The following is a 20928-nucleotide window of genomic DNA, read 5'->3' as shown; positions in this document are numbered from 1 at the left end:
GGTCGATCCGTCCTGCGTCACTAATCACACAAAGACTTATTTCGTTCGCCTTCTCCAGAGATTTTCGGGATAGAGAATAAAGTAGCGAACATAGCATACGCAACTCTGTGTGTGGCCAGGTTCATAAAGGAAGTTAGTTTTGATTCCCATATGAACACAGCGTTCTGTGCTGCAGCAATTTAAAACTGTAAACATGAATTTCATAATGAACGTAGGCTTTATAAGCACCCTGTACTGCAGAATGAAATTAGAGTTTGTATTTTAGTGACATGTTAATTTACGACATTCTCTCATTATTATTCCTTTGTATTGTTGATGCTTGTTATCGTGAAACATGTATTTCAAACTTATACCGGCATTTTCCTAAACATTAACAAATAATATTAGTTCGTTAATAGAGTAAATATTTATCAAATGAATAAAATCAACTGATTTCTTTGAAGGGAATATCGACTAATCAAAAACAGTCATATCGGTGCATCTTTGCGTAAGTTTTGTTAACATGGTGAGAATTATTTTTTTAAAAAAATACTATAACTGATATTATCTTTATGCATAACGTTCAAACGTTTCATAGGTACAAAGAAATACTTGCTGAGTACTTTAAATTGCGATATGTGGTGTTGGAAGCTGTCGTTGCTCAATATTGTTTGCAATGAACAGGTTGTCTGTACAATAATATTTATCTTCAGTGAACAATGAACGACAAGTGTTATTTCGAACTGTAGTATATTCTGCTCTAGAGTTACATTACACACGCAATGTACATTTGACCGAATCTGATATGAAACCTCACAAATGCCTGCCTATACTGCTCGTGATAGTAAGTAAAATGAAAATTTATTGTCGTTTTTATATTTATTGCTAAACACGAGTCTTTTTATGTGCAAACTTTTACATTTATAGACAAGATTTGGCACGTGGTAAGGGAATGATCTAACCTCATTACTTATATCAAAATGAATGAGATAGTGCATCAAAACTTTGGCATGTATAATAGGTCATATCTGGAATCGGAACTAAGATATTATATTTTGGAAACATATAAATATGTAAGGAATTTTGAATGTTTTTTTAAAACAATTTGTTCGTCTATGCAAAACCGTACATATTCTTGTCCCTTCAAAACAGAGTTTTAATTTTAATATGAAATTTCAGATAGAGAACATAATGTCCAATGTTTACAGAAAATATAATTTTCTCCGATAATATGTTCGTTATCTTTGTTATTCGTCAATATTTTTTTTAGTTTTAGAACTTAACTGTAAAGTGGTAAGGTAACAATTATATTACTGCAAAGTTTGAGAAAAGAATGAAAATCGTGAAATTGTATCTTATAATACTATCAAAAAATGTTATTTTTAAATAAACATTTATGTGCATAAGAAATATATACTTTAATATTACATTTTATTGCTATTTTATTGGTACGGTACAATGTTATTAGACGTTTTAATTATTTAGGTCATAGCAAAAACATTTGTCAAAATTTGTCACTTCATGCACAGATATGCTAATCGTGACTGCGCTTCGTGTACAAAATCCGATCGAACGAGTTGACGGAATATCTGTAAAAATGATAAAACTCTCACTTCCCTAAATCCTTCCGCCATTAACGCATATCATTAATTATTCCCTCATCATAGGCTATTTCTCGCATTCTTGGAAGGAGGCAAAGGTCATTCCCATACTTAAGAAACAGAACCCGAGCTCTGTAAATGACATTCGTCCCATTAGTATTTTGCCGGTACTCTCAAAAATCATTGAGAAAATAGTAAACGATCAAGTTCGTAAGTACATTGGCACTATAACATTCTTCCCCGCAGCAATCCGGTTTTTTTCCTCACTACAGCACGCTCTCCTGAAAGTGACCGACGATATTTTCCATCCAATGGACAAATCCCATGTAACAATGTTAGTTTTACTTGACGTCAGCAAAGCTTTTGACACGCTACCACATAAACTACTTCTTGCAAAGCTACAATATTACAAACTCTCCCCAATAGCAGTGGCTCAGTGACAGTCTAACTGCACACGCGGCCGCGTGCAGATCGTGTTTTCGCGTTCGCTGTTTTCCGTGTGGCAGGTAAGGCAAAATACTCTTGAGTTGAATTGAGCAAGCTCTGTTTTGGAGTACGTACATGCTAAGTGAGGAAGACTAGAAGGAAGACAAACATGCCGGTACAGAGACAAAATACGTTGAAATTTATTTTTCGTAGTGTAAAATCTAGACCTACTTCGCTGGATTTACATAAGTGGTTTCATAACACGTACGGTGTGACATCGAACCAAGTTCAAAGTTTTGAAATTGATTACTATCGAAACTGTGTATTTGTGAAATTTGTAACGAAAGTTGTGGGTGAGCGATTATTAAATGATTATGGAGCCGAAGTGCCCTATTATGATGCAGACGGACGGCATAAAACAGATGTGGAATGGGCAGATCAGCAGAGTGTTTTTGTAAGTGTGCATGTAGTGCCAGACGAATTAAGCCACGATGCGATTTGTAATGTAATTAGTGAATACGGTGAAGTGCTGAACGTAAAGGAAGAGAGGTATTCAGAAGAACATATTTATAGAACACGAACGGGGCGCATTGTGTTTAAAATGGCCCTGCGGAAAGCAATCCCTTCGTACATTACCATACAAGGAGACAGGTACTGGGTAACTTATTCTGGTCAAGTACGTACGTGCAGTGGGTGTGATTTGGAGGGACATAACTTCTCAGAATGCCCCTCGCGACGACCCCGCGTTAATAGAACTGGACGAGTCCCTGTTAATTTGACCACTGGAACGACCCCTATGGTATCCCAACCTACAGTACTTCCAGTACTGACAAGACCCCAAAACTCGAATACAACATCAAGAGAAGAGGTCAATTGCCATAGATCCAACCCCCATTTCACGAATGAAACAATAGAGACACCCGCTACGGATCCAGAGCGTCAAACACAGTTAACACCAAACGACCCAAGCAAAAAGAAGAGCACCGAAAAAGACAAAATACATAACGAACAACAAGGTGAAAGTGTAGGTGAAAATGAAGAGAGTAGCCAACCTTCCAGCTCCAACTCCAACCCCTTAACAACACTAGATGGACCTGACAAGGTACAACACACCTCAGGAATTCCCTCACAACTCGGAAATGAAGCAGACAAGAAGATAGAATTCCAGAAAGTAGACACCGGAACAGAAGGTGGATCCGGGGATGAATCGAAAACAGAGGATGAATTTCCGGCAATTAACACGGATAAAGGACAACGACGCTCTTCAAGACACAAGCGATCCAGACCACGATTCGTCCCGCCAATAAGCAAGAAGAAAAAACCCGGGGGAGCTCTGCCTCAACATCCACAGGTATCTGGGGAGTCCTGAGTCCACACCCATGGGTATCTGCACTAACAGAAGAAGGGAAGGAGTGACCACCCCTAGTGTAGTATCCAAAGTTATTTGTCGTGTGCGTCATAGAAAAAAAGAAGAAAAATACTGCAGGTGTACATTCTATAATATTTCTTCGAGAGAGTGGAGTGGATACTGACAACACTAAACATGATTATAAACAGGTTAGTTAAAAAAAAAAAAATAGGCAATGTACCTAAAGGTAACAGTGTTAATAGTACTAAATTTTCCACAAACTGATGTCGTGGACTGAGTAGTAATGTTGAGGAGGTTAAGTAAATTTTTGTAAGAGTGTAATGATTGTGGTTATAAGAAGGGCTTTTGATAGGGGACTGATAGGTATGATAGAGTGATCGAGTATATATTTTTTTTGTATATATAAGTTTCTCCTTTTTGTAAAGAAGATCAACGATTTGTACCACTCTGTTCCATTTACTTGATGTGGTACTTTTGTCATCTATTGGTCTTATTGTATTGTGGTGTAAATGTCGGGTATAATGGTTACAAGGAGAGCCTTGGCAATAAGGGGGATACAGCGTCCCTGATAACATGTAGGACGATTACAATAAATATGTTTACAACACTCAGAATAGGCACGATTAACATTAACAAACTACAAAACAGGAATAAACAAGAGGCGCTGGGTGACTTTTTTATCCAGTCGTCTCTCGATATAGCCTTTCTCCAGGAAGTTCAAGTGATAAATTTTGAACTGCCCCCATCTATAGTAGTATATAATAATGCAAATTGTCAGGAAACGGGGACTGCGCTTCTAGTGAAAAATACGGTGCCCATCACTAACGTTGTGTGTCATCCTAATGGGAGAATTATATGTGCGAAAGTGGCAAATGTTTGGATATGCAATATATATGCCCCATCAGGTACAAATCAGAGATCACAGAGGAACAATTTTTTTGCGACAGATGTGGCGGCTGAACTGCAAGGTGTAAAGGAACATATCATTTGTGGCGGCGACTTCAATTGCGTCTTGCTTCCACAAGATCAACGTCCTGGTTTTGCAACATCTAATTCCCTCCAAAAATTGGTGTCTGGTTTTAAATTGGTGGACGTTTGGACAGATAAATATTTTCATAAGCAGGGGTATACTTATATTAGAGACAAATTGTGCGTCCCGGCTAGACCGGTTCTATGTTACCCCGGCACTGCGTCAGAAAGTTACTTCGATTTCTCTCACCCTTACATGTTTTTCGGACCACCTGGCGGTGATAATGGCAATTAACATTGATCTTCCCTTAGTGCCTAGGGGATATGGGTATTGGAAAATGAATACGTCCATTTTGTCTGATGAGGAATTTAAACGATCATTTCATGAGCAATGGAGATTTTGGGAGACGCATCGCCTTCGACGTACTGACATCCTTCGGTGGTGGGATGAAATCCTAAAACCGGCAGTTAAACGTTTCTGTATATCATTCTGTAAAGAGAGGTCTCGTGACTGGAATAATAAATATCACTTTTATTATCGTGTGTTGCGTGAATTAATAGAAGAAGCATCGGCAGGACGACCGGTTCATACGGAAATTAAACGTATACAAGCAATACTCTTAAATATGACCGCCCACAAACGTATGGGTGCAAAAATTCGAAGTAGACTGCCTCAGTTTGACCCTGAAGAAGCGGTGTCGATTAGTCACGTGATACAAGAACGACAAAATGCACAACGGAAACTCATTACTGAACTCGCAGATGGAGCGGGTAATAAAATCATAGCACCTAAGGACATACAACGTACAATATATGAGCATTACGTTCGGATGTTTTCGCAGCACCAACCTGCCAATTCAAATTATGATTCTGTTGTGGATGCAGTTACGGAAGTACTTTCCGATGATGATAGAACTAAGCTTGATGAGGATTTCACATTCGAAGAAGTATATAAAGCGGTGAAAGCGGCAAAGCCTTCCTCCGCCCCTGGTGTGGATGGGCTTCCTACATGCTTCTTTCAAACATTTTGGACGCTAGTGGGGCAGACTTTAACTGAGTGGGTCAACGCGGCCTTTCAGCAACATAAAATGGGCAAGACCTCCAAGACAGGTATTATAGTATTAGTACCGAAATGTGCAAAGCCGACAGAGATCACTCATTATCGCCCCATTACACTCCTGTGCAACGACTATAAAATTTTCACACGATGTATGCTTGCACGTTTAATGCCGTACTCAAGCAACTTGGTGGGGGACATGCAATATGTATATGGTGAAAATAAAAACATTTATGCAGTGTTGCAAACGCTGCGTGAAGTGGTTACCAGTAATCATAATAAGAAAAATTTAAAGGATCAAGCGATTTTAGCTTTGGACTTCGAACGTGCATTTGATTCGCTGAACCATAATTATATGTTTCATGTTTTCCACAAAAGGGGCATACGGGGAAATTTTCTCTCAGCACTGCAAGGGCTATATAACAATGCTGAATCGAAAATTCAGCTTAATGGGTTTCTGACAAAATCGCTTAGCATTGTCACAGGTGTCCGACAGGGAGATAGATCCCTTATCCATGTTGGCTTTTTGTATTTCCCTAAGTCCCCTGCTTGCCTCTTTGGAAGCACGGTTACAAGGAATAACTATTCTGTCAAAGTCGCTAAAAGTTTTAGCTTATGCGGATGATGTCAGCATTTTGGTTCAGTCACCTGTTGATGTGGACACGGTTCATAAACTAACGACGGAATTTGGGGTGTATTCAGGCCTTCACATAAATGTAAAGAAATCATGTTTGATGTTTTTAAATAATTCTCCACCACACACACCAGTTCAACACTTCCCTGTTGTAAACATTGTAAAAATACTTGGTGTAGTATTTACGCCTTCTTTGCAAGGAATGATACAAGTAAATTATGATCGAGTGATTGGGAGTGTAAAAGCAGTGCTACAAATAAATAAGTTTCGAAACATTAGCTTGCAATCACGAGTCACGTTTGTTAATGTGTATGCTCTTTCGAAAGTGTGGTTTATAGCCAAAATACTTCCGATGCGAATGTTGGATGTAACAAAGCTGAAAAGTGCAGTGAACTGGTTTGTTTGGAATGGGCAGTTGTTACGTGTAAATCACGAGACCTTGTGTTTAGATAATGCTGGGGGAGGCTTGAATCTTACACACGTGCACCACAAGAGCCAGGCGCTCCGCATTCAAGCGGACATAGAGACGATGATTCAGAGCCCTGATAGCCTTACAACTCATGTTCTTCGAGACTGCTTGGCCCATATACAGTTGGATCCCCCCATAAACGTGACTAACCTCCCCCCCAACCTTAGGTACCTCCGTGATACCTTAGTAGAGATTTGCTATGGCTTGTTACAAACTCCTACCCTGCCTGTTCCAGTGGTGTCGCACATATACAGAAGAATGCGTGTAGCGTCTCAACAGGCTGTTAAGATCGTTGCAAGACACCCGGAAGGTCGTTGGCCTGTGGTGTGGAAAAATATACACGCGAGGCATCTCGCAACAAGAATACGATCGGCGTGGTTCGTTATAGTGCATCAAATACTGCTGACTCGAGTGAAACTCTATGATCTGCACATGGCAGATTCATCATTATGTTTAATATGTAACGTGCCTGATAGTTTAGTGCATAAGCTCAGTGAATGCTTAATAACCGCTACGTCATGGAAATATGTTGCGAAACTCGTAAGTGTCATCTGTCGTACCAATGAGAAGAATATTACAATTGATCATCTTCTGTTTCCCAATTTTAGTTATTTCCCTAAAAAGAAACAGAACAGTGTATTGTGGTTACTGGGGCAATATGCTTGGTTTGCCTCTACTTATCAGCAAGTTGACTTTCATGAACAATTTGTGCATTATTTAAGGCACACTTTTCAAAATATGTCGGCAAACAAAAAGAACAATGTCTATGCGAATTTTCTAAATGTAATATATCCTAGTATGTAAAACCTGTATAGTAATCATGAAAAGTTTGTTATAATCAGATGTAAATAGTAAAGGAAATAAAAAAATAAAAAAAAGTCGGTAACGCGTCTGACTACCATGCTAAAGGTCCCGGGTTCGATCCCCGGCCGGTTCAAATCCGCGAACTTTTCTAACGATGGAAGCGGCCCCGGCGCCCACCCAGCGTCGAATAACATGGGTACCTGGGGGAAACCCTGTGGGGTAAAGGCGGCCAGGGGCGTGATGCTGATCACATCACCCCCACTCACGACCGGATCAAGAAAGTGTGGGGCGTTACCTCCACACCCCCTATACGCCTTCATGGCGTGGTGCTATGCACAGGGGAGCACCTTACCTTTTTTTTTTACCCCAATAGCATTCAAATGGTTCGAGACGTCTATCCGTGGAAGTCAACAGCGTGTATTAACAGATAAACTGTCATCGCCTCTGCTAGTGGATACTGGCGTCCCTCAGGGTTCATTACTGTGTCCTTTGTTATTCACGTTAGCAGCTGCTGATTTCATTACGTCAGTGCAATATTGTAATGTGAACTGTTATGCCGATGACACGCAATTGTATATATCGACAGATATATTTAATTTAGAAAACGCGATTGCACTATTAAATCAGGACTTGACAAATATAAGCAGCTGGTGTGAATCAAATGGCTTAGTTCTAAATTCAAATAAATCTACATTTACTATTATCGGAAACAATAATCTCCTGAAACAAATTAATCTCAGGGAGTGCAAAATATTAATTGAAACGCAGAACACAATATTTTCAAAAACAATACGAAATTTGGGCTTGACCATGGATCAAAAATTAGACCGGTCTGAACATTACTGAAACAGTGTGGTAAAGGCTATTCAGTGCTAAAGAGCCTTTACACGCTTGTTGACTTTATTTCACCCAAAATTAAATTAAATTTGGTCCAATCTTTAATATATCCTCTTTTCGATTATTGCGATGTTGTTTACGGGCCAAGAATCACAAAAAGACTCTCATGCAAAATTCAGAAAGTCCAAAATGCATGCATGAGGTATGTCTACAGATTTAAAAATCACGAACACGTTCTCCCTGTGCTTAATCAGCACAAAATCCTCAACATGGCAAGACGGATAGAACTGCACATGACCTGCATTACTTGCAATGTTATAAATAAAAACATACCGGACTATCTAAGTGTAAAGCTTAAAGCCAGGAGTGAAACGCACTCATACTCCACCAGAAACGCCGCTCACCTCCATATACCTCGCTGCAGAACTTCTGTTTCACAATCTTCATTTAGTTACATGGCACCTAAAATCTGGAATGCACTCCCGAACGAAATAAAACAACTGAACTACAAACACTTTCGTAGCGCAGTATATGATTCACTGATTGATGATAAGAAGCAAAGTAAAACCACATATGATTATGAACTGTTTCCTGTGAATTATTGAAAAAAACCTGGAACGAAACTAAGTAATAATACATATATATCTTTTCATTTATTAGCACACACACACTGTATATATTTTGTCATCTGTTTTCTTTTTGTGATTTTCTTTGTGTAACAGTAGGTTTCTTTTATAATTTCTTTTATGTCATTTTACTTATGTAGTGTCTTATAATCTTCATGTATAATAATTGTACCTAGGTACTCTGCTACATCTTTATTTGTCAGGTTAGGTTGTAGATCAGCATTTGCTGAACCTCGCCCAAGAATAAAGACCATTGAAATTGAAATTGAAATTGGGATTCAAACTATGCCCCCAACAGGGATCCAATCCTGAACCCCTTCATTACAAGGCAACAGCGTTACTATTACGTCATCGGGGAGGTCCTTGAGATCGTAACATGAAGAAAAAACAACAAAGAAACCAATGATTATGGAAATATAAATTTCGAAGTCATTCTCCCTCGTCTAGGAATTTTGCACAATTGGAAAACTGCGTATGTGTTATGTTGACGGGTAGACGAATGCTGTCACGGTAGCAAGAGATCAAAGATCCGGACACATACCCCAAACCGTAGCCACACTTTCCACGTGACACACGCCCCCGCACTGGACGTTAAATTGGGGTGGGTTCACCCTTTACCTTGATCACAATCCATACTCTCCCAGGAAGACTTCCTACCAGGCATCTCAACTTTTCCGGATAAATATCAGCCATTTCTTCCTGAAGAGTTGTAGCCATAGAGGGTATTGATGTAGGACGGAGGGGTCTAGAACGAAGTGTACGTTCTAATTCGTCCCATAGGTGTTCCATAGGGTTCAGATCTGGACTCTGGAAAGGCCAGTCTGGTTGCTCACGTACAGGCACCCTCAGTGGGGGCGATTAAGGGGGCGAGGGGGCAGTCGCCCCTCCACTTTTCGCCAATTTTGCCAACACACTATGCTAAACCTTATCTACAAAGGGAAATATACTGTCTTCGCCCCCCAGTTTTAGCACCTTGCATCCCCGGTTTGGGCACCCAATCGCCGCCACTGGTCCCCCCTTTATAGCAGGCAGCGTTGTCATAGTCGCATAGACAAACTGGTGACCACCGTAGGAAGAACACAACTGGTACCCATTCGCATTGAGCGTCTCGTTCAATGTTACAAGAGGGCAGAATCCATTCTACGAAAAATATAACCAATACCAATACCACCTCGCCAATCTTCACTGTAGGTGAAAGTAGATATAATTCTGAAAGCATACTACCCTACGATCAGCCCAGCGTGATTCATCACTCCAAGCCACTCTTCTTTTTACAGCATTGTTTTCCAAGGTACAGTGGGATGCACAAGTATTGTTCATGACTACATGTTTTTAAGGCGTAGATTTTTACATATGCATGTGCATTGGTTGTCAACAGCTTACGTGGTCTTTCGATTCAATACTTGAAGCTCTGATTGCATGAAACAAATAGAATAAATATGGTGATGGGCAATTTGCTTGGTAATCCTGATGCCTCCAACTCTACAGTTTGACAGACACTGGACAAGAATGCTGTATAAATAAGCAAATGGATGATATTCAACTTGACGTCATCATGCAGTGCACATGGGGAAGAAACAACATGAAGTCTGGCAAACAGGTAAGTTTTAAAGAAAACATATGAAAAGCCTTCATACAGCGAGAAATGTGTGATATTTTATAGGTACACATTCATCATACCATCACAACAATACAACCTTCAATCACGTCGGCAAAGATCACACGCACAATGCTTGTGCGGCATATTTTCAACGCATAATCTCATCTGTTTGCCCGAAAAATGGCGGCGGAGAGTGATTTCGCGTAATGAATTGTGGGGGGAGTTGTTCGCTGAATATCATTGCGGCGCTATAACGTGGCGCGAGTATAGAATAACACCATAATACCATAATATCTAATTTGTGGTTTGTAGACTTAATCATTTCATACTGTTTCAGGTTGTAGCAATAATAATCACTTCAACGGTAATTATGTTTTACATATGTATTTATATAATTATTTCACATTCCTTGCTTTCTAAGTTAGAATCAATTGATGCAGTACAGTAGAATGTACCAATAATTTGGCTGTTCATATCAAATGTATACTTCTACTGTAGTTATCGAATATAGAATGTAGTTAATGAAATATTGAGAATTTTGGGCAACAAATTGCTAGAAAAGTCCTTTGTCTATAAACCGCAAATCTGAAATATAAATGTATAGAGAACTATAATACAGGACCGTGATATTCATTACAAATTAATTTAATTGAAAAGAAAGAAAACCTTAAACTTTTTATAATCTATCTGACTTCTCATGATATAATTTTAAATTCAAATACAGAACACACACACACAACCAAACAAATCTTAGTAATTATATTGTAATTTAATTAATCAGTTAGTGATTAAAGTCCTGTGAATATTGCTACATATACAAGGATCCTAAATTATGTCATCTAACATTTACAATGTGTGTTTTTCTTAGGCACATCGGGAAAAGGGAAACCATGTAAGAATGTATAAAATTAATGCATTTATTATTTAGAACATTTCTAAAACTAAATTATTTTCAATTTAATTTATTTTAACCATACTTAACAATAAAAAACAGATGAAAGTAGTGCTGTGTGTATATATATGAGCATTAGTCACCTTCATAGCAAGAAGCATTCCATCTGATATTTTACAATTTGATGATATACAAAGAAATTACGTTATTTTAAATTAAAAATATAGTGACATTTTTACAAATTCGTTTTTTTGAAATACTTATTTTCAATTTCATTTCCCTAATTTGTGAAACAAAAATTTAACAAATATGCATACAATATCAAGGCGATTGTTATCAAAGCTTTTCAGGAAGACAGAAACATTCTAAATAAATTGTTATTTTAGTGTTACTACAATAAAAAATATGTAGTTTTGAATTATTTTGCTATGGTGGATTTTCATCTTTTAATTATTACATTAAAATATTATTAACATATTTACGATTGAAATATTTATGTTGCCATCATGCACTTACTAGATAATAACTTTATACATACATTTGTTCGATAAATGCATTTTCACCTAGATAATTGCATTACAGCATTCTGAGAGAACCATTGTCACATCTTTTAAATATAAAGATGACAAGTCATACACAGAAAATACGTTATCAGACAACCAACCCACTTATGTTTTTATTATTAGAATTGGGTAGAGAAACATTTGACAAAGAGTTAGGACAATCATTGAAAATTTAAAAACCTTCGTTTTTCAGGCATCGCGAAACCAGGGACACTCTGTGAGTATTATATTTATTGTACTTCTGCAAACATACTACTGTTATTAATTTAAGATGTATTTCTATGCGCAATTTATACTCTAAATTATAATATAAATAGAACTTTCGAACCTGATCACAAATAGAAACGAGCAATTCTGGCAGTAGAAACTAAAAATGTTACTTCTTATTTTGTTATTTGAAGTCAGCTTTATAGCTCTCTATAATAATTGAAGTATGCGACATGGGCATGGGAGTTCTTTGTGAGTGTCCCTTAATCAATTTCATTACATCATCACTCATCCTACACAAAGTAAAATAAAAGAAATCGATATATCAAACCTATTTTGTCTAGTTCCTTTAACGAATTATTTAAATATACTAATAATATCATAATTTGTTAATGAAATATTGTTAAAGAATAATCAAGTATTAAACTTTCGTAAATCTTTAATAAAAAAATAGATAAATTATACCCGTTTAAATTATTATCAATAATCAATATTTACATGTGAATGATATTATTAACAATGTTGTATTAATATATTTTCCATAATTCCTGATAATAACAATACTGATAAAATAAATATTTCGTACACTACTAAGTTATAATAGAATCAATGTATATCACATGTTTATACATAATTATCTAGTTAACAAGGCTTACACTTTTATAACACTTTTAATATAATAGAATGTCATTTCAAATTTATAATGTGTGTGTTCTCCTATAGCCATCTCGACAAGCAGAAAACAATGTAAATATATCGAAAATTATACTATTTTAGAATAAACTTAATTTTAATTACATTTAATAATAATTATTATTATTGTAAAGATAAAACTTCAAATGCAAGAATCTGCAGTATGTGTATCGTGAGCTTGTAGATAATGTTTAAAGTTTTTAAGTAAGTGAGTAGAACAAGTACTACAGATTATAGGAAATATGACTAAATGAATGTAGTTTTTGTGGAAATGTTTGTTTGTCCTGATTTTATTCCATTGTGAGGGTATAGTGTACGTTACACATTATTAAAGCTTTACATTATGTTTTACTTAGGGACAAATAAGAAGGTACGATATTTTTTTCCTTTCATTCAGACGCAAAGGAAATCGGATACAGATGCACAGAATAAGGTTATAAGATAACGAAAAACCTGTAAATATCAATAGCAGTTTTGATTATATATTCTTACCAAATGTAAAAAAAAAGCAGGCAATCAAATTATTAACGAAGCTAAAGAGAAGAAAAACATGTTTGGTCAAAATATCAGAATATACAAGAGGAAGTCTGAATGTCTAATATTTGTTTTTCCTAAAGGGTATAATTCTGTGATGCATGTTGAGTTTGTGTATTACTCGATATGAAGGAATGTTTACTGGGATTTCTGAATATGTAATAATATGTAGAAAATATGAAGAAACTATGCTACACACACTGTCATTACGTATAACTAAACATATGTGTTTTATTTTAGGTACACAGAGGAAAGGGAAACAAAGTAAGCATTTGTGTATATATATTATATTCAATACGTTTAAGTGTGTGTTTGTGCCCCAGCGCGCGTGTGTGTTAGTGTGTGTTTGAGTGTGTGTGTGAGAGAGAGAGAGAGAGCGAGAGACAGAGAGAGAGAGAGAGAGAGAGAGAGAGAGAGAGAACTAATTTATTGGAACTAATTTGTATCTAAATATTTTTTGTTACGCTTACTACAAATAATAATTTAAAAATTAACCTTTGAAATAGTGTTCAATGCGAGAATTATTTACCCGAGATGGTATATTTAATTTGAAATAAAACAATTAAGTCATAAATAAGATCATGAAATAAGAGATAAGACAAATATTTTGAAAGAATTTCGATAGCAGTAATTATAAGTTTGATTCACTCTGAAAATTGTCACGTGCCAGTTTCGATGACACAATTAAAGTTGCAAGTAAGAAGTTTCCCGAGAGCGACGACAGATGGCAGCACGCCATATAAAGAGGATCAGAGCTCATTGTACAAACTAGGAGCTGAGAAGAGAATTATATATATTATAGTACATTGAGAAATATATAAAAGAAGAGTCCAAATACTATAATAGAAGTAAATAGAATGATGTATATAGTAATTTAAAAGAATTAAGAATATAGCCATATATGAAACGTTTAGGAAAGTCATTAAGCGAGCAAATAAATTCAGAAAGGTATCTCATCTCAATTTCTTTTTGATTCTCTGACGAGGAGAACATCGTCAGCTTTTGCATTTGTCCGTTCCCCGGTGGCGCTGTGTCAAATTAGACGCCCCGAAGCACTTTTCGGTTGCGCTTTTTATTAGTCGCACTGGGCCATTGGCAGCGCTCGTTATTAGCGATCCTGGTTATTCCCCTTTGGTCGTCAAATAGGAGGTGGCGCTATTGTCAGTTTAGTCGACCCTACTCTTTCTACAAGTATAGCTTGTATTGTTTGACAAAGAAGCGGGGGGAAAGCGAGCACATAAATAAGATTACGCTTTAATAAAAGAAGAAGAAATTCAAAGTAAAAGAAGAAGAAGCCATTTCCATATTAAAAGAAGAAGAAGCCGTTTTCATAATAAAAGAAGAAGAAGAAGCTTTTTCCATATTAAAAGAAGAAGAAGCCTTTTAGAAGAAGAAGAAGCCTTTTAAAAGAAGAAGAAGCCTTTTAAAAGAAGAAGAAGCCGTTTCCATAAGAAAAGAAGAAGCTTTTTCCATATTAAAAGAAGAAGAAGCCTTTTAAAAGAAGAAGAAGCCATTTAAAAGAAGAAGAAGCCTTTTCGATTATACAAATACATATATTTTCTCTGTATTTTGTTAAGTTCTCAGAATATAGATCCGCATTTTACTATATCCTCTTGGCTATAAAACGCTTTCTTATTTGGAATTCTCAAACAAAGAACCTATCCCCCCGAGATTAAGATATCTGTAGCCGTGGTAAATAACATTTAAGTACGTACCCACAAGGGGCGTAGCATTAGTGGCGCCCATAACGTGGAGCTTTACCTTACCCACGAATGAGAGGTAGCATTAGTGGCGACCAACGTTGCGGCTAGCAGAATTGTGACTGAGAAAGCAAAGAGAGAGAAAGCCAAAATGGAGGAAGAAAATAAAAATTGAAGGCGAGAACAGAGAAACTATAATGGAGGAAATGGAAGACAGAAAGGAAATATTAAACTGCTGTGGAGAAGAGGGAAATAAGGAAGAAACTATCCTATGCAGCTCATGCAAAGAAATGAAACATTGGCTATGTGAGAAGATAAGAAGAGAAAAGTACATAGGAATAAGTGAAGGAGGAGATTACGTATGCAAAAATTGCAAGGAAGAAAGGATAAATGATAAAGAAGAGAAGAAAGGGGAAAAGGAAAAAGAGAAAATGAAGGAAAAACCAAAGAAGACGGAAGAGGTGAACATAATAGAAATGCTCCAGAAGTTATCGATGCAAGTGGAAGAGAATAACAGAGAAGCAAAAGAGAATAATAGAGAATTAAAAACACAGATGGAAGAAAATAGCAGAAGATTAGAAAGAAAGTTCGAAGAAGAAAAGATAGATGAAAATAGTAGAGAATTAAAAGAGAATAGTAGAAAGTTAGAAGAAAAGTTAGAAGAAAGTAATAAAAAGGTGGAAGAAAGGCTCGAGGAAAATAGCAGGAAATTGGAAGCTTCGAGGTCCGAAACCCACGAGATGTTCTTGAAATTGAATGAAACGTGTGAAGGAAATAGAAAGTCGTTGGAAAGAAAGATAGAAGAAACAACGTCGTTAATCGAAAGTATAAGTTTAAATACAAATAGAAGAATAGAAGAGGAAGTTTCGAATGTCAGAGAGGAAAATAAACAAAGAAACGAAAATTTGGAGAGAAAGCTGGTTGAAAGTAAATCTCAGATAGAATTAGCCGTTTCAAGAACAGAAGAAAATGACAGCAAGACAGAAGATGTTTCCACAATAGAAGAAAACGAAAACAAGATAGAATTAGCTGTTTCAAGAACAGAAGAAAATGACAGCAAGACAGAAGTAGATATTTCCAGAATAGAAGAAAACAAAGACAAGATAGAAGAAGCGAAGTTCCTTATAGAAGATAGAAGTTGGAAGATGAAAAAGGAAAGTTCAAATGACGAGCATGACAGCAAGATAGAAGAAGTAGCTATAAAGTTACGAGAAGAAAACACTCAGGAACATAAAGAGGTCAAAGAAGAGAAAGATGCGAAAATAGAAGAAGAAAGAGGAATAGAAAGAGATGAAAAATTTAGTTGTCAATGTAATGATGAAGAAATCCGTGTCAAAATGAAGATGAAAGAAGAAATTTCCTGTGACGAGTCTCTGACAGAGGAAGAAAATAAGCATAAGCCGAGCAGAAGATGTAAACAAAGAAGAAAGAAAAGTAAAATGAAATTTAGATATATTCACGTAAATACATGGAAGAAGAAGAAGAGAAAGAAATTAAAAATAGAAAAGAACTTGAAGAAAGTTAATAATACGCTAAAATGGGTCGACATAGATCAAATGGATTTTGATGCTACTTCGCCAAAGAGAAGGAAGAAGAAGACGAGACGGAAAAGACAAGGAGAGCATGCATTTGATGAAGATGTAGAACATAAGAAGAAGTCTTGGCAGAAACCAGATTGGAAGAAGAGAGATATGAAAGTAATTTCTTTACTGGAATAAAGTTGGAAGAGGAGGAAGAAGGATCTTGAGAAGAATAGAAAAGAAAACAGAAGAAAGAAAAGAAAAAGAGGAAGAGAAAAAGAAAACAAGATATTGACAAGCAACGAGTATTTGAAAGAATCGGAAGGAACAAATAAGACTGAATAGTGCAAAGGAAGGAGATGTTATGATTTACAGACTGGCAAGCGTACGTTTCTAGATTATTAAAGTTGTCTGAAAAAGTTCCAGTTCACTAGAAGAAAAATTCGTGGAATTATAAGTTTGGGCAAGTAATAATGATCTATTTGAAAGAATAAAATTTTAGTTCTTTAATGTTAGTTCCTGTAAAAGGATATTTATATGATAGCTATTGTTGAAGGAAAATCTATTCTGCAAGTTATATCTAAAGAAAGAATAATGAATGCTAATTTATGTCACCACTCCATTGAACAATGAGACTGATAGTGAAAGATCAAACCTGTAAAAGAAGAGATGCCAAGGAAAGTAATATGGAAAATGGATGTAAACTTTTCAATTGTATGAACAGAAGAACAAAGAAGATGGAACAGTTAAGCACAGAAGGAAGTTAATTACGAAGACAACTCTCAGGAAAAAGGAGAAGATAATATGAAAGAAGATCGAATAGTATCAGTAAAATGAATTCTTTGCAAGCTTAGACGACTAAAGGTCATCGTGTATTTAGAAAAGTGTAAAACAAATGGGTTGTAATCCCAGAAGATAAAGAAAAATCGGTTGTATTCCGAGAACGGGTTGTAATCCCAAAAGTTAAAGAAGAATCGGTTGTATTCCGAAAAAAGGGTAGTAATCCCAGAAAATAAATATATCTAGATACATGCTGATATGGAATTAAGGCTGATGTGAAGAATTATTGTAGCTGATGGAAACACTTAGATGATCAACTTAGAGAAGAGAGAGAGTTCTTTGAAACGGAAAAATCTGAGCTAACTGAAAATCTGTAGAGAGATTGCTGAAAGAAGAAAAGGGCGAAACGAAAATTACTATTTTGGCAGGACATCGTCAGGTAAAGACTATCTTGGAGAAAACAGACGAGCAGACTTGCAGGAGATGAACTATTGAAGAATTATATTTTGTATCTAAAAATAACTTAAGAGGTCACGAATATTTCCGGAACGTGGTGATAAGATATCTAGAAACGAAAATAGAAAGAAGAAAGAAATAGAGAGATGAGGAAAAATGCTGCATGCCAGGAGATATAATTTCACAGTGAAAGTGAAAAGCAATGTAAGCTGTAGAAATGAGAACCAATGAGAAAAGTCAAACGAGATGTAGAGAAAGTGGAAAAATTTATCTATTTCCAAAAGATTTTTTCCAATATATAAATTTTTATCCTCAAGGAGGGGGATATTGTGTCACGTGCCAGTTTCGATGACACAATGAAAGTTGCAAGTAAGAAGTTTCCCGAGAGCGACGACAGATGGCAGCACGCCATATAAAGAGGATCAGAGCTCATTGTACAAACTAGGAGCTGAGAAGAGAATTATATATATTATAGTACATTGAGAAATATATAAAAGAAGAGTCCAAATACTATAATAGAAGTAAATAGAATGATGTATATAGTAATTTAAAAGAATTAAGAATATAGCCATATATGAAACGTTTAGGAAAGTCATTAAGCGAGCAAATAAATTCAGAAAGGTATCTCATCTCAATTTCTTTTTGATTCTCTGACGAGGAGAACATCGTCAGCTTTTGCATTTGTCCGTTCCCCGGTGGCGCTGTGTCAAATTAGACGCCCCGAAGCACTTTTCGGTTGCGCTTTTTATTAGTCGCACTGGGCCATTGGCAGCGCTCGTTATTAGCGATCCTGGTTATTCCCCTTTGGTCGTCAAATAGGAGGTGGCGCTATTGTCAGTTTAGTCGACCCTACTCTTTCTACAAGTATAGCTTGTATTGTTTGACAAAGAAGCGGGGGGAAAGCGAGCACATAAATAAGATTACGCTTTAATAAAAGAAGAAGAAATTCAAAGTAAAAGAAGAAGAAGCCATTTCCATATTAAAAGAAGAAGAAGCTTTTTAGAAGAAGAAGAAGCCTTTTAAAAGAAGAAGAAGCCGTTTCCATAAGAAAAGAAGAAGCTTTTTCCATATTAAAAGAAGAAGAAGCCTTTTAAAAGAAGAAGAAGCCATTTAAAAGAAGAAGAAGCCTTTTCGATTATACAAATACATATATTTTCTCTGTATTTTGTTAAGTTCTCAGAATATAGATCCGCATTTTACTATATCCTCTTGGCTATAAAACGCTTTCTTATTTGGAATTCTCAAACAAAGAACCTATCCCCCTGAGATTAAGATATCTGTAGCCGTGGTAAATAACATTTAAGTACGTACCCACAAGGGGCGTAGCATTAGTGGCGCCCATAACGTGGAGCTTTACCTTACCCACGAATGAGAGGTAGCAAAATGTAAAGAAACTATTTTGCACACACTATTATTATATATAACTAAATAGCCTATTTGTGTTATATTTTAAATACAAAAAGGAAAGGGCAAGCAAGTAAGTATGTATATATATAAAAGTATAACTTTATACAGATTCTACTCTGCATCACTCTTCAATATATATATCAAATAGGCGGGCGTGCACGCTCGGGCGTGTGTGTGTGTGAGAGAGATACTCCATTAGAACTAATTTATATTTAAATTATTTTTGTCGATTTACCGAAACTAATATTTTAAAAATTGACGATTGAAATAGTGTTTGATGTATAAGCACAACTATTAATTTCCTTTGCGAAAATTATAATACACTATAATTTAAATCGCGATCGTTGAATAAATGTTTTTAATGAAGATCTGGAGGAAAATTTTGTGATACGCAATTAATTGAAATCATTTAATAGTTTAAATTTGTCTGTTATTTTGTAGGGAACTCGGCAATCTGGGAACAATGTAAGTGTGCGAATACACAAATAATGTTCTATTTGTGGCATGAACAACTAGTCAGCCAATGTGTTAACTTGTCAAAGTAGAGTATCTATGAAACAATAACAATAAACATTACATTTTACTTCATGTTACTACACAAAACATAATAAAAATAAAAATTGTAGACGCAGTCAATTGCAAAGATTAATAGTAGGTAAATTGTCCATCGTTATTTTCATTTTCTATTCTTATTTTTTATTCTTCTTTCTGTGATGTTTTGAGGAATGGAATTTTGTTGCTGTAAATTATAATAGATGTTTATTGATATTTTATTTTAAAATCGAGGTCATGAAATTCAGGAAAACAGTCTGATTGAAAATTGTGATAGAATATTCACTACTATTACTTTTGCTGATGGGTGAACCACAAATTGTACCATATTCCGTGTAATATGTATATCCATTAGAGTCAAAATAAAAATAAAATATTTCGCTGATATTGTCCGCAATATATTGTTATAAATTTCTAAAATATTAGGGTAATATTAATGTAATATTTCAAAGCAAATCAAATTTTGATGACAATACGTAAAGTTCAATAGTTTTGAATATTGTAATCAAGAAAGTTCCTGATACAAAGTTGTTTTTTGTGCACCAGCTATTGGGTTATTTTTGAGTTTTACAGTACAAGCAGTTGAAAGAAAAACCTATTGTTAAACACAATACTGAACTGACTTTTTTATTGAATTTTAAGCATTAGTTGGTATATTATAACTTCTAATATTGCAACGGACTTCTTACATGTGGTTCCACAGTGAGGGTATTGTAAAGAGAAGGAAGAATTAAAGCTCTTTAATTATTTTTATGTTTGACTTAAGAAAATTGATGAGCATCATAGAACATTCCACAGCTCTTGTAGCACTAGACAATATATTCGTCTCGTTTGCACGAAGAGAAAATAGCTCCAGATGTACAAAATAACGTTTAAGAATACATAATACTTTCATATAAATTACACGTTAGTTTATAACATTCTTTACAAATGGTATAAAAAAGCAGGGAGTAAAAAAAAACAGAAATGAAGGAAAAAATGCAAGAAAATACGTCATTTCATTAGGTGCGGATAGTTTATGAATGTGTAGAAATTTATAGATATTAAGGACTACAGTCTTCATAAAAGTATTGAGTACACGAACATTGTTATATCACTTAACATTAATAGTAAATTTCATATTTTAGACACATAAGAGAAAGGAAAGCAATGTTAGTATATATAGGATGTCGTATACTGTATCTAAAATATTATTTTTTAACATCGGAGCAATTAATATTATAAGATTTGGAAATCAATATAGTGTTTCAAGC

General features: G+C 35.6%; 1 protein-coding gene across 9 annotated transcripts in view; it reads left to right on the top strand.

Annotated features, from left to right (window-relative positions):
• Positions 1–582: 582 nt before the first annotated feature.
• The window catches only part of LOC145978876 (uncharacterized), a 164433-nt gene continuing 144087 nt past the window's right edge, over positions 583–20928 (top strand). For 7 of the 9 annotated variants that reach the window (XM_083111786.1, XM_083111782.1, XM_083111785.1 and 4 more), the window contains exons 1-7: positions 583–823; positions 10709–10735; positions 11240–11263; positions 12020–12043; positions 12757–12780; positions 13501–13524; positions 19565–19588. In XM_083111786.1, coding sequence (XP_082967912.1) covers positions 785–823; positions 10709–10735; positions 11240–11263; positions 12020–12043; positions 12757–12780; positions 13501–13524; positions 19565–19588 — 186 coding nt within the window. In that variant the 5' untranslated portion in view covers positions 583–784. The remainder of the gene's footprint in view (positions 824–10708; positions 10736–11239; positions 11264–12019; positions 12044–12756; positions 12781–13500; positions 13525–19564; positions 19589–20928) is intronic. The other 2 variants (XM_083111783.1, XM_083111784.1) reach the window with 2 other exon arrangements.

The sequence above is a fragment of the Lepisma saccharinum genome, chromosome 25 (genome assembly GCF_977018435.1).
Source record: "Lepisma saccharinum chromosome 25, izLepSacc3.1, whole genome shotgun sequence".
Classification (NCBI taxonomy): Eukaryota; Metazoa; Arthropoda; class Insecta; order Zygentoma; family Lepismatidae; genus Lepisma; species Lepisma saccharinum.
This window is presented reverse-complemented; position numbering and strand designations above follow the sequence as displayed.